The following is a 12,924-nucleotide window of genomic DNA, read 5'->3' as shown; positions in this document are numbered from 1 at the left end:
AGGTATTGGGACTATCCATTAAGCCTGCACACTTTAGAATCGGTACGCTTTCTACCGGCTGCAGATCAAAAACGGTTTAACCTAGAAAAAAATGTTGTAAGAAGCAAATGAAGCTTATTTATTGTTTTTTGTTGGAAAAATATGAAAAAATCAGTTTTTATTTCTTCAAGGGGGTTCAAGGGGGGGGGGGGGGGTTTGTGAAAGTGTGACTAGCAATGTATTAAGTATAGGAAAAACCCGTATGAAGAGGGGAGGGGGAGTTAAAAATTCTGAATTTTGGCGTGACGTACTTAATGGATGCTCCCATTCAGCAAGAGTACGTTGATGATGTCTGTGTTCGATTTATGACCGTTCCACAATATTTTCGTATTGAAAATTCCAATTGCGATGGTGTAACTTTCCGCCCTTGATTTTCTCGAAGTAAAAAGGACCAATTTCGAATTTGAAAGCATCAAATAACCCTAAATATTCAAATCTGATCTTTTGATAAATAAGTTGGTTGGCATGAATTTATCAACATAACTGTTATTGGAAGTAAAAGTTTGATATTCGCGCAAAACGTAACGCGTGGAATGTGTCAAACGCTAAAAAAGGTAAATTGGCACAGACAATTCTGGAGCAACATTTGAAAAGGGCATACAAGCATTGGTAAACAATGACTTCACACGTCGACCCTAAGCCCCCATCAGCTTATTCACAAAAACTAAGACCGTTATCAGATAGAGCAAACATCGATCTTTCGGATAACGGTGTTCATTTGCGTGGGCGGGCTGCTGTTATGCCCTACGGAGCGTTTCCGAAAAAAAGACACAAGATCTCTTGGGCCCTTTTCAAATGTTGCTCCAGAATTTTCAGTGAATAACTACGGAAGTCTTTAAAGAACTTAAACAGAAGCTGATGAGCAGATTTTGTTCTAGCTGGGACGTTACGCCAATAAATAGAAGGAAGTTGTTCTAATCGAAAATGTAAACCCACATACAGTAGACGTTCGATAAGTGCAACATGTTTACGTTTCAGTTACCGAATTAAATTCGCTAACTGCAACGACTGACAGCCGTCAAACAGATGTCAAATGCTGTTGGACGCAGCCAAAATGCACACAAAAACATCGCAATGCAGCTGATGTGCATCTGAAAAACATCGCAACTCTGTTGACGTTTTGTTTTTGACAGATAGCGGTGCGATAACTGCAAAATTGTTGCACTTAGCGGACTTGCAGTTAAAAAGCGTTGCAGTTAAATCGTTTGCACCGAGCGAACGTCTACTGTATGTACCTAAAATGAAAAAGAGACAACCTACTTGAACTTATTAACCCATGTCAAATGTTTCAGGTTTTGCAATTGTTTGCATTACACACTTCTGGTAAACTTTTTTTTTGTCCTTAATGAGTAATTACATGCTTTTGTTTTTCTATCGGATAATTCAGATACATCATCATAGATCATAATTTTCGCCACTTCCACAAGCATTATCCAATAACTCTATGCTCTGGCTTATTTTGCCGGTAGCTACATATTCGAAAAATATTTCTTTACAATATTTTTTTAGTATTGATTCAAAATTTTTTTGTGTTCATGAATTTTAGTAATTTTTGAAAAAAAATAAATCAATACCGCACTATGGCCAAAACTCCGGACTGGCCAAAACTGAAGCTTCTACCCTACATAAATAAATAAATAAGAACTGATACGAAATTGGTTTAGTGCCGTTCTAAGCATAACTGTACCATGTTGTTTTTCTACGCATACTGTCCCACTGCTCTAACTTAAATTCTGTTTTATATACACTTCTACACCGCTTCTACACCTGGTTTGCAATTTGAATCGGGATTGAAATCGTCTCGATCCGGATTCCAGCAGATCAGTGGATGTAGAGGTTGTAGCTGAATCTACGGGAGGCGCGGCAGCAAGTGAAAAGTACGTTAGGCCAAAGGTGCCGAAAAGTGCTGGCACTCTTAAGAGTGCCGAAAAGTAGTACTTTTACATTTCAACATACTTCAATCAATTGAAAAGTCCTATTTTTCACAACGTAATGGCAAAAAATATTTTTACCGGTTCAAAAATGAACCGTTTCGGCGAAATAAACATTTCTATTGCACTATTCGCTTCCTGAAAGTGGCCAATGTGACCCATAGGAAGTCAACATAACTTCTAGTTAAGGTGTCTTACTGCATCACTAAGTTTTCAAACGAATCATCGACTTTTTGTTTTTCAATGATTGTTTGCCTCGCATTTTTGAAGTGATAAAAAACTGTCAATTCTGCAGCAACGCAGCAGAAAAAGTATCAAAAAGTGAGCATATAGGATGATACTTTTTCATACGAATATTCGCTTTGGTGGCAGAGAATTATCACTTTGAAAATTTGAGGCTCATATCCAACATGGCTGCCGATGCTGATGATGCCGTAAAAAGCCCTAACATATTCTAATGAATAATAAAGTTTTTATAAGCTTTGAACGAATATCATTCATGTTAAAACTTTTTGCCACCTTTTGTATGGAGCCGCATCACTGTGCGGTGGTGGGGCTGCCACCTTAAGTATAGCTTCCGGTAGAGGAACATTTCATACTCAACCGCTGGATGCCAGAACAGACGCTGTTTGAGCCGCACCTCCTTGGTGAACAGACGCTCGAGACGTACCTCCTCATTAATCTAGCTGAAGTCAGAAGGACAACAGTGCCCAGGCTGCACTACCAGCTAAGCAAACAACTCTTAGATAACGGTCTTTGTCATTGATTGACACGTGGAAGCATGAGATAGGAACTTGTGAGGACCAGAGCTACGTTGGACGCTCGTTGTCATTTCACCATTCGCAGGCCAAGATACACTGGGTATATTTTACAAGGGGATAAACAGTTTTTTTGCGTGCATGTACAATACTCACCTCAAAGTTTAATTTATTACCATACAATAGGTATGTAAAACATTGTTATCTTATGTATTAAGTGTAAAAAAAAAATTGCATAGGAAGATGCAGTAACGAAGTCCTAACGCAAAAATATAAATTAAAAAAAAATACGATTCAATTAAAACAAATAATACGAACAAAAACAAGCACCGACACACATCTCTCTAGTCGTCATCTTCCTCCCCATCGGAGCTGCTTCCATCTTCCTCGCCATCATCATTATCACCACTATCGACATCATCCGAATCTTTCGTTTTATCGGCCTTGTCTTTCGCCTTTTGCTGGATGTACTTTCGGAGTTCGTCCTTGGGCAGTGATTTCATGAACACCTCCAAGTCTACGATGAACTGCCTGTGGGCGGCCTTGAGCTGTTCGACGATTCCGCGCTTCTTCGCCGACGACAGATTTGCGAACGCTTCCTTGTGTTTTCCCAGCTTGCCCTTGTAGATACGCTGGCGGTAGAACTCTTCGGTGTCGCTGTTGAAAGAAGTTGAGAAGAAGGTTGTAGGCCACCTTATTATTCGAGACAAACTGGAATAATTTAGTATGACCCGCTAGATTTTGAAAAGCTAAGAATAATTATAAAGTCCTGTCGCATTAGTTTACAATATTAGTAAGAATAAGCAGAGTTAGCAGCGTAAAGCTATACACTTACAGCGGCGGTCGCACCGGTTCTTTGGGAGCACCCTCGGCGACGACACTCGAATGTTCCTCATTCTTTTGGATTCCCGATGTTCTAGGCACCACCTCACTCGTAGGCCGCTTTTCGACACGTCGCTTCGCCGGCGGGGATACTGATGAAGCAGTAGCGTCAGCTTTTCGCTTCACTGATGCTGAACTATGATCTTGCTGGCTTTGGCAACTGGGCAGCGGCGAGTTGGGCTGGGGTTCACAGACCCGAACCGGTCGTTTTCGCTTCGAAAGAGGGGAAGTACCGGTAGCGACCGATTGGCGAGTGACTGAAGCTATCGGGGATTGCTGTTTTGGGGACATCGGGTGATCGAATGTGTCGGCGTCGGAATGCTCGGATACACTATCTTTTGTAAAACCATCTGACTTGATGGTGGACTTTCCTGAAGACTTCTTTTCAATGGTCGTCGATTCCGCAACTGGCGGACCCGGCTTGAGATCGTATTTCCGGTTTGCCTTCGATTTGATGTTCGTTTTCTTTTCCGCAACGGTCATAAGATAATCCATCTCGGTCTGTTGCTTTTCCTGAGGAAGCGTTTTGATATACTCCCGGTACTGGTTAACAAACGTTGTTCGAGCCTGCTGATATTCTACCTGCAAAGCCTTCAACTCCTGTTCACTCAAAATCTTGTAGGCATTCCGAATCTTTGCCTGTTGTTCCTTTCCAGGTTGGGTTTTATTCTTGCGACAGAAAAATTCGTAAATATTGCGGCCAATAAACTCGGGCTTTCCATTAAAGTGATCCAGCCATTGCATCTCATTCTTATTGAGATGCTTCTGGCCCGAATTGCTCTGCATTTCAAAAGCACGTTGAATGAAGTAGATTTTATCTTTAATGGGAAGCTCCTGCCACTCTCGACGCGCTTCTTTCACAGAAATAAAGGATATCTGCCGGCGCTCGTCCAAGAAAAAGGCAAACGGGGTTTTACCGAGGTTCGTCCTCGGCTTATAGCTCGATTTCTTCGGTAACAAATCCGGGTGATCCTGACTGAAATAGTAGAAGGAAACAGTAGATCCAGAACAGACACAGATTGAACTCATTATCAGCTTATCTATCATGTAAATAAAACATTTTTACGGTACTCACTAAAATCTCCGAAGATGTTCCGTGTGCACCTTCTTCATGTTGGCTGCCGTAGCCAGATACGGTCTCCGCTGTTTGTCCGACAGTGCTTTGTACTGCTCCGAAATCATCTTGAATATTTGCCGCATCGTCAATTCCTTGTGCTTGACGCGCAGTTGATGCATTCTTTCCCTCATGAACAAGTGGTACGCCGACGGTGGATGCTTGGGCTTCGAGGCTGCTTGCACTTTGGGAATCGCCGCCGGCATATCATGCAGCATCTCGCTCAGGGTGCGGAAGCCTCGGATTTTGGCAAAAATTTGCCTGGCAACTCGCTCAACCTCGTCGCTGGGCCGTTTACCAACTTTTATGGCGGTCCAGTCGAGCGTCTTCAGGGTCGTCCTCCACATCCGTATGTCTTTTTCCGGCAGACCGTCCTGCAGCTGCTCCATGAGCGTTTCGTACTCTTGTGTACTCCATACGTTGACGACCGCCTTCTCTTTGGCATCCCGATCATGCTGAATTTCCGTCGGGGCATACTCTTCAACCAGCAAGTCTTCGTCGCCGGAAGCCACTGCAGAGCATAAGGTGATTTACTACACAAGCCTGGTAAATTATAACGGTTTGGAAACTAAGGAATCCCGTTATAAAAACTTACCTCCTTCAAACTTCTGGGAGAGGTTGTTGTTCGCCGGGGCGTGTAGTGATTGCGAGCGTTGACGCATTCTTCCGATACGCAAGGGATATTTTAAAATTCGGACGCGATTCAGACAAACTCACTTTCCGGGACGTCTCTGTTTCAAGTTTTTTTTACTGTTTTTTATGTTTTCATTTTCATAACGGTATCTTTCAGTAGGTCTGTGCCAAAAAATAGAAAGATAACGGTATCTACAGCACGCAGCCACACTTTGCGAGCTTGCATTCATCGCGCGTGACGAGATTTTTCGATGTTTTTCACGCGCGTACCGCAAAAGCAACGCAGGCATGTGCAGCAATGGGCTGTTGGCGAGAAAAGGGGGCTTAATGAAAAGCGAAGAAATTTTATAAATCACAAACTTACTTATTCAGGGTTTGTTCACAATTTCCATAACGCCGGAGGGGTTGGGTGAATCTCGGGGTGTGTGTCATGTTATAACTTATGGCAAAATTGATTCAAAAACGTCGCTAGTTGGGTTGCATCGCGACTTGATTGTGCGACGTCCGGTTTGGTGGCGGCTCGACAATACAGTAGACGTTCGATAAGTGCAACATGTTTACGTTTCAGTTACCGAATGAAATTCGCTAACTGCAACGACTGACAGACGTCAAACGGTTGTCAATTGTTGTTGGACGCAGCCAAAATGCACTCAAAATCATCGCAATTCAGCTGTAGTGCATCCGAAAAACATCGCAACTTGGTTGACGTTTTGTTTTTGACAGATAGCGGTGCGATAACTGCAAAATTGTTGCACTTATCGGACTTGCAGTTAAAAAGCATTGCAGTTAAACCGTTTGCACCGAGCGAACGTCTACTGTACAGTAGACGTTCGATAAGTGCAACATCATGCGCGTAAATAGAGCCCATTTAGCCCCATTTTTTCGTGTAACAGGCACGAAGATATTCAACACTAAAGGAAGTCAAGAAAATTTTGGCCCGAAAGGATGAAAAGTTCTTGGCCCGAACGAGAGTTGAACGCGTAGCCCTCAGTTACAATCAGTTTTGAAATTGAGCTTAATGAGCCTCTTCATGATGATGTATACCAACGAACACAAAAAGATATGTACTGATAAAATTTATATACTTTAAATAAATTTTTATTGTATCTTCAGATAAGAAAAGAAACGACTTGTTCGTTTGACTTGTGAACAGAAAGTGAAAATTTTATTTGAATAAAAGTCATGGCTTACTACGCTATACTCTAACACTCCTCCTTAAGCTAGGACTCCTATGGCTTCACGATTCTTCTCCAGCTTGGTACGCAATAGTGGTTTCGTGAGACCATCGGCAAGTTGATTATCCGATTCGATGTAATTAATGTTGACTACTTCTCTTTCCAGCGCATCCCGAATAAAATGGTGACGGATGTCAATATGCTTGGTCCGAGGGTTGTAGCCACCGTTCCTGGCTATCGCAATGGTGCTCTGGTTGTCGCTGTTAAAACCAGTCATTTTGGTTTCGGGAGAAGTAGAAAAACACGTAGTGTATTGTTGCTGGTCAAATCATAACTCATTTATTCATACCGTGTCTTACAACAATTGTTCTTGGTATCTCAATTCGAGATCCCTTTAGGGTGACCATCTAATGACTAATAGAAAGTGGCATCTCGACCACAACAACTCCTCTTCCCTTAAGTGTTCAGTTCACTTATTTATGGCTACAATCCTATCAGAATCAGAACGCGTTTTTACGCATTGTATGCATTATTTGTTGCATATTTATTTGTAATTAAATCCTAACAAAAATTGTCATTCGCTTCATATTGGTTTCTTATTATTTCTTTTCCTCTAATGCTTTGTAAATATCACTCTTTCTTCCCCTCACAAAAAAGGATATCTGGTACATAAAAAATCAGAAACAAACACACTTATCGATACGCTAAAAATCTACTCAAAAGCAAACCTTTTCTTTAACATTGTGATACAAAAATAAACGAAAGAATGCACAAAAGGCACAATGAAAAAATCTTTTAACAAAAACTGAATACAAAGTTGTTCTATCTACCCTAATCGGTACACAAACAAATGAAATCAATGGGCGATACACTGTACCCAACCGTACATTCATTCATTCTCACATAAATTATCAAAAAAAAACACATTTTCCTACCGAGTCACAGCCACAAGAAAAAAAAACAATAGATAGCGAGTTATGTAACACCAACTCCGAATATCCATTCTTCAGTAAAACGTGTAAAAACTCCATACAGCATCAAAACGAACGACATCTCATCGGGCATATTATTTCCACCTTGTTACCGATGCACTTGCATGCGTTTAATGCACATATCACTCCGGTGGCTCGAGTTCCTCTTCTCATCCTTATTGCTTCACCATCCACAAACAAATCTCGCTGTGTCTCACGCTGCTGACTGAGATATTTATCTATCTCACTGTCGAAATTTGGATTGGCTGCCGGCGTACTTTCTGAGCTCTCGGGTAGCTAACAGCTCAACACAAATACATCACAGCTGGTGGTTGTTGGTGTTGTCTTCCCAGGGCTCAGTCCACCAGTCAAAAACCAATGGCGCAAATGAAAATTACCACAGTTGATCAAAGTGTACTCACAGGTACTCATCGCGCTGAAAGAGGAATGGTATTCCAAATCGTAGAATGTTCAAAATGGTGTGCGACAAAAATATCTCTGATTTCTTTATCAAGATATGAAGACATAAAAAACGTATAAAACGATAAGTACATGTCTCCCTCATGAAAATAACATGGTAAAAATGTATTCCTCACAACACACCAGAACAATTGAAACACAATAAAAAGCATTCTACGTAAATAAAAATCTACTTTTTTTGCACTGCTTCACACAAGCTTCGACAAATATAAAAGAGGGTATTGTAAAAAAAATAAAACAAAAATGTCGGCAGATTTGCTAACTGGACATAAAAAACACAATTACACCTCACGAAGCAAAAAAAAAATATTAACACAAGTGACCGAAAATGTTCAAAAACGCGCGCATATAAAAAAAAAATCACAAAAAACGCACGTATAAAAAATCATCCAAAATCACGCCAAAAGCACAAAATATGCAGGCGGTCGTGATGTGAAGCACTCCAACGAACAAAACAAAAAAAAACACTTGCACGCTATACAAAAATATATCACAAATGCCGCTAAAATTCACACCAAAAGCAATAAAATCACCGGCGGCTGTGAAATGTGCGGCAAAATAGAAAAAAAAAATCACATTTTCTCCTCGTCGACACTGTTAAAACCAGTCATTTTGGTTTCGGGAGAAGTAGAAAAACACGTAGTGTATTGTTGCTGGTCAAATCATAACTCATTTATTCATACCGTGTCTTACAACAATTGTTCTTGGTATCTCAATTCGAGATCCCTTTAGGGTGACCATCTAATGACTAATAGAAAGTGGCATCTCGACCACAACAGTCGCAATGTATTGTGATTGGGCAACTTGCTTGAAATTGTCCAGTCAGACCTTGCCACCACGATGCTTCTTGGACAGCAGCGGAAAGTGCCATATACTCTGCTTCGCAGGTTGATAAGGCAATCGTCGGTTGGCGCTTGCAGCACCACGAGATAGCTGCTCCTTGCAGCGTGAAGATGTAGCCGCTGGTGGATTTGCGGTCATCCACGTTGGCTGCCCAGTCCGCGTCACTGTAGCCTTTGATGTCGCTGTCGCCGCCCTGGCGGTATATCAGCTTCAGCGCCGATGTTCCTCGCAGATATCGGAAAAGCGTTTTCACGGCACTCCAGTGTTGCATTCCGGGATTCGAGTTGTACCGACTCAACTGATTGACCGCATACAGGATGTCCGGCCGGGTACATTGAGCGAGGTACATCAGGCTTCCAACCGCTTCCTGGTACGGAATGTTGGCCATTTGCTGCGTCTCCTGAGTTGTCTTTGGGGACATATCCTTCGTGAGCCTGTCGTTCATCGGCACCCTCGCTGGCTTGCAGTTCGCCATGTTGAACTTTGTCAGCACCGCCTCCACGTATGCCTCCTGGTCCAGCGCTATGGTTCCGTCCGACCGGGTGATTCGGATTCCGAGGCAGTTCTTCGCTGCGCCAAGATCCTTCATGCGGAAATGGCCACTCAGGAACGCTTTGGTTTGCGCTGTCCATCCATTGTCGTTCGAAAAAATCATGACGTCATCCACGTAGACTGCCACGAAAATCATGCTGCCTCCTTCGATGCGATAGTACACGCATGGATCGTACTTCGCTTGAGTCAGCCCAAACTCCTTCAGCATCTGGTCCAGCTTTTTGTTCCAAACTCGACTGGACTGCTTCAGCCCGTACAGGGCCTTGTTTAGACGGCACACCAAGGATGGATTCCGACGATCGACGAATAACGGAGGCTGCTCCATGTAGATTTCCTCCGCCAGGTCTCCTTGGAGAAAAGCGGATACCGCGTCCATCTGATGAATGTCCAGGTTGTGCTTCGCCGCCATGGCGAACAGATATCGTAGCGAACTGTGACGAACCACCGGGGAGTATGTTTCGTCATAATCTACCCCCTTTCGCTGCGAAAATCCCTTGATGACCAGCCGCGCCTTATGTCGGTCAAGGTTCCCGTCGGCATCCAGCTTCGTGCGATATACCCACTTGCAACGGATCGCCTTCCTGCCCTTAGGAAGTTCCGTCAAGGTCCACGTTTCGTTGGATACATGGGCGTCGTACTCCTCCTGCATGGCCACCTTCCACTTGCCCGCATCGTCGCGACGTATCGCGTCTTGGTGCGTTACCGGGTCGTCGGGCATCGCTTGTCGCTCGTCACTCTGCTGCTGAGATGCCATGCCGGCTAACTGGCCTGAGGTCTCAGGTCCCAGGGGTGGACCGCTTGCTTCCTCACTCGCCACATCGGAACGGTTGATGCCATCGGTTGCAGGAATCTGGGGAAAATTAGAACGAGGCAAGCCTTTGCTCGAAATTGCAAAATCCTTATATGTACTTGCCTGGAAGTTTGTGCTCCCGACCACTGCGCCTCAACACCTGTGACGGATTTGAAGTTTGGTGTGGAGGGAGCACAGTGATGTCAGTCACAGTATCGGCGGAAGAACTACTTATGTTGCTTGCTGCTTCTTCGAAATCTTCATCGTCCCAATCGCTTTCCTCGACTTCAACTCGGCCAGTTGCGTCATCCTCGAGATTCGGATGGCCGCCGAGCGCTTCTTCGGTGTCCGGAGATAGTGATACCGCTTCTTCAACGTCTAGCTTGATAACCGTTGGCTTCGCGGGCTTGCTGCTCTTGACTGCCGCCGCCGGGGTTCCAACGTCGCTCTCGTTGATGAACGTGACGTCTCGGCTTCTCGAAACTATCTTCGTCACTGGGTCGTATACACGGTAGCCTTTCGTGTCCTCGTCGAATCCGACCAACCGGCAATCGTGGGCCTTTGCATCCCACTTGCGCCGCTTCTGTTTTGGGACGTGCACCATCACATTGGCCCCAAAGATCCGAACGTTCGACAAATCTGGCTTCTTTCCGCTCCAGCACTCTTCGGGTGTCATACAGTAGACGTTCGCTCGGTGCAAACGGTTTAACTGCAATGCTTTTTAACTGCAAGTCCGCTAAGTGCAACAATTTTGCAGTTATCGCACCGCTATCTGTCAAAAACGAAACGTCAACAGAGTTGCGATGTTTTTCAGATGCACTACACCTGCATTGCGATGTTTTTGAGTGCATTCTGGCTGCGTCCAACAGCAATTGACAACTGTTTGACGGCTGTCAGTCATTGCAGTTAGCGAATTTCATTCGGTAACTAAAACGTAAACATGTTGCACTTATCGAACGTCTACTGTACCATGACCACGGGTCGGCGATCGATTGATGAGGTACACCGCCGTCGAAACAGCTTCCGCCCAAAACGGTTTTGATAGGTTGGCCTCAAACAGCATGCACCTTGCACGCTCGACAATCGTCCGGTTTGCCCTCTCTGCCATACCGTTCTGTTGGGGGGTGTAGTCGTTCGTTCGCTGATGACGGATACCAAACTTCTCCAGGTAGCTTTGGAATTTCCTGTTGGTATACTACAGCCCGTTGTCCGTTCGAATGGTCTTGATTTTCGAACCGGTCTGCCGCTCCGCCATCACGTGGAAAGCTTGAAACGCCCTCAAAACTTCGTCCTCGGATTTCGTTCGTAGGAAATAGACGACCATGCGGCGGAATTTGTCGTCCACGAACACGATATAGTACCTGCTACCCCCTAGCGACGGTACCTCCATCGGGCCGCAAATATCCGAGTGAACGACCTCCAGTACAGTAGACGTTCGATAAGTGCAACATGTTTACGTTTCAGTTACCGAATGAAATTCGCTAACTGCAACGACTGACAGCCGTCAAACAGTTGTCAATTGCTGTTGGACGCAGCCAGAATGCATTAAAAAACATCGCAATGCAGCTGTAGTGCATCCGAAAAACATCGCAACTCTGTTGACGTTTTGTTTTTGACAGATAGCGGTGCGATAACTGCAAAATTGTTGCACTTAGCGGACTTGCAGTTAAAAAGCATTGCAGTTAAACCGCTTGCACCGAGCGAACGTCTACTGTAGTTCCTTGGCTCGGGAACCCTTCTTGCCGAATGGCATTCGTGACTGTTTCCCCTTGGCGCACACGCTGCAATCACTTATACTATTAGTATTTAAATTCATGCCACTCACCAGACCGCTCGCTAGCTTTTTCAGGTTCGCCGTGCTGAGATGCCCCATGCGCCGATGCCAAACTTCCATGGAATCTTCCGGCGGAACAGCCAATGCCTTGCCGGATCCACATGGCTCGCGTTGCTCCAGTTTAAAAAGTCCGTTTTCGTGGCTCCCTGTTGCCACCGTGCCGCCGCTCGAGTTGAACACCTTGCAGCCGGCGTTGTCAAACACCATCGAGTAGCCTTTACTTACGATCTTGTTGACGGATAGGAGGTTGACGGACAGCTGCGGAATATAGTGGACATCGGTCACGGAAATTTCGTTTCCGTCTTCCTGGCAAACGGGCTTGAGTGCAGCGGTTCCAGTAGCTTCGATCTTCATAACGGCCTTGTTCGCAGCCACTACGGTGCCACTGGATGGCTTCAGGTCCTGCAGCAGAACCTTGCTTCGGGTCATGTGATTGGTCGCACCTGAATCGAAGTACCAGTCAGCATCACTGGCGGTCTCGAACGTTGACAGGACGGTGCAGAAAGCATCTCCCTTTTTCGAGCTTCTGCAGTCCCTCGCAATGTGTCCGTAGTTTTGACACTTTTTGCACTTCGGTCCTTTCGGTTGATTGGATTGCTTCGATTGGCTGCCTCGATTTTGGTTGCCGTTGCTGCTGTGGTTGCCGTGCCACTGGTTGCCATGGCTACGCTTACCTTTCGACAACAACGCCGCATCCGACGACGGAATTTGCACCTCTTGCAGCAGCTTCGTCTTGATTGCGTCTCCGGTAATCCTGGTTCCGGAATTTTCCAGGGCCATGATCATTGGCCTGTATTCCTCCGGGAGACCGCAGAGCAGCAGGGCACCAATCCATTCCTCAGAAATGTTGAATCCAATTCCGTTGAGTTGGTGGGCCGTGGAGATTATCCGATTTACGTACTCGGACATCGACGAACAGCTC

At 44.8% G+C, this 12,924-nt stretch overlaps 1 protein-coding gene across 1 annotated transcript; it reads right to left on the bottom strand.

Annotated features, from left to right (window-relative positions):
* Window positions 1–2,609: 2,609 nt before the first annotated feature.
* LOC109410638 (nucleolar transcription factor 1) lies at window positions 2,610–6,787 on the bottom strand. The gene is made up of 4 exons (XM_019684160.3): window positions 5,320–6,787; window positions 4,686–5,235; window positions 3,564–4,586; window positions 2,610–3,385 (listed from the first exon to the last, which is right to left on the bottom strand). The coding sequence occupies exons 1-4, from the start codon at window positions 5,384–5,386 to the stop codon at window positions 3,073–3,075; spliced, it is 1,953 nt and encodes a 650-aa protein (XP_019539705.2). The 5' UTR covers window positions 5,387–6,787; the 3' UTR covers window positions 2,610–3,072.
* Between the last annotated feature and the right edge of the window lie 6,137 nt (window positions 6,788–12,924).

The sequence above is a fragment of the Aedes albopictus genome, chromosome 3 (assembly GCF_035046485.1).
Source record: "Aedes albopictus strain Foshan chromosome 3, AalbF5, whole genome shotgun sequence".
Classification (NCBI taxonomy): Eukaryota; Metazoa; Arthropoda; class Insecta; order Diptera; family Culicidae; genus Aedes; species Aedes albopictus.
The sequence above is the reverse complement of the archived record's forward strand: the minus strand, read 5'-3'. Positions and strand labels throughout refer to the sequence as shown.

What these genes read in the sequence shown, in the direction of transcription:
- LOC109410638 (XM_019684160.3), bottom strand. Translation starts at nt 5,386, where the DNA reads ATGCGTCAACGCTCGCAATCACTACACGCCCCGGCGAACAACAACCTC. An exon ending in CTCCCAGAAGTTTGAAGGAG is followed by an intron (nt 5,236 to 5,319) that starts GTAAGTTTTTAT and finishes TATGCTCTGCAG; the next exon opens with TGGCTTCCGGCGACGAAGAC. An exon ending in GAACATCTTCGGAGATTTTA is followed by an intron (nt 4,587 to 4,685) that starts GTGAGTACCGTA and finishes CTACTATTTCAG; the next exon opens with TCAGGATCACCCGGATTTGT.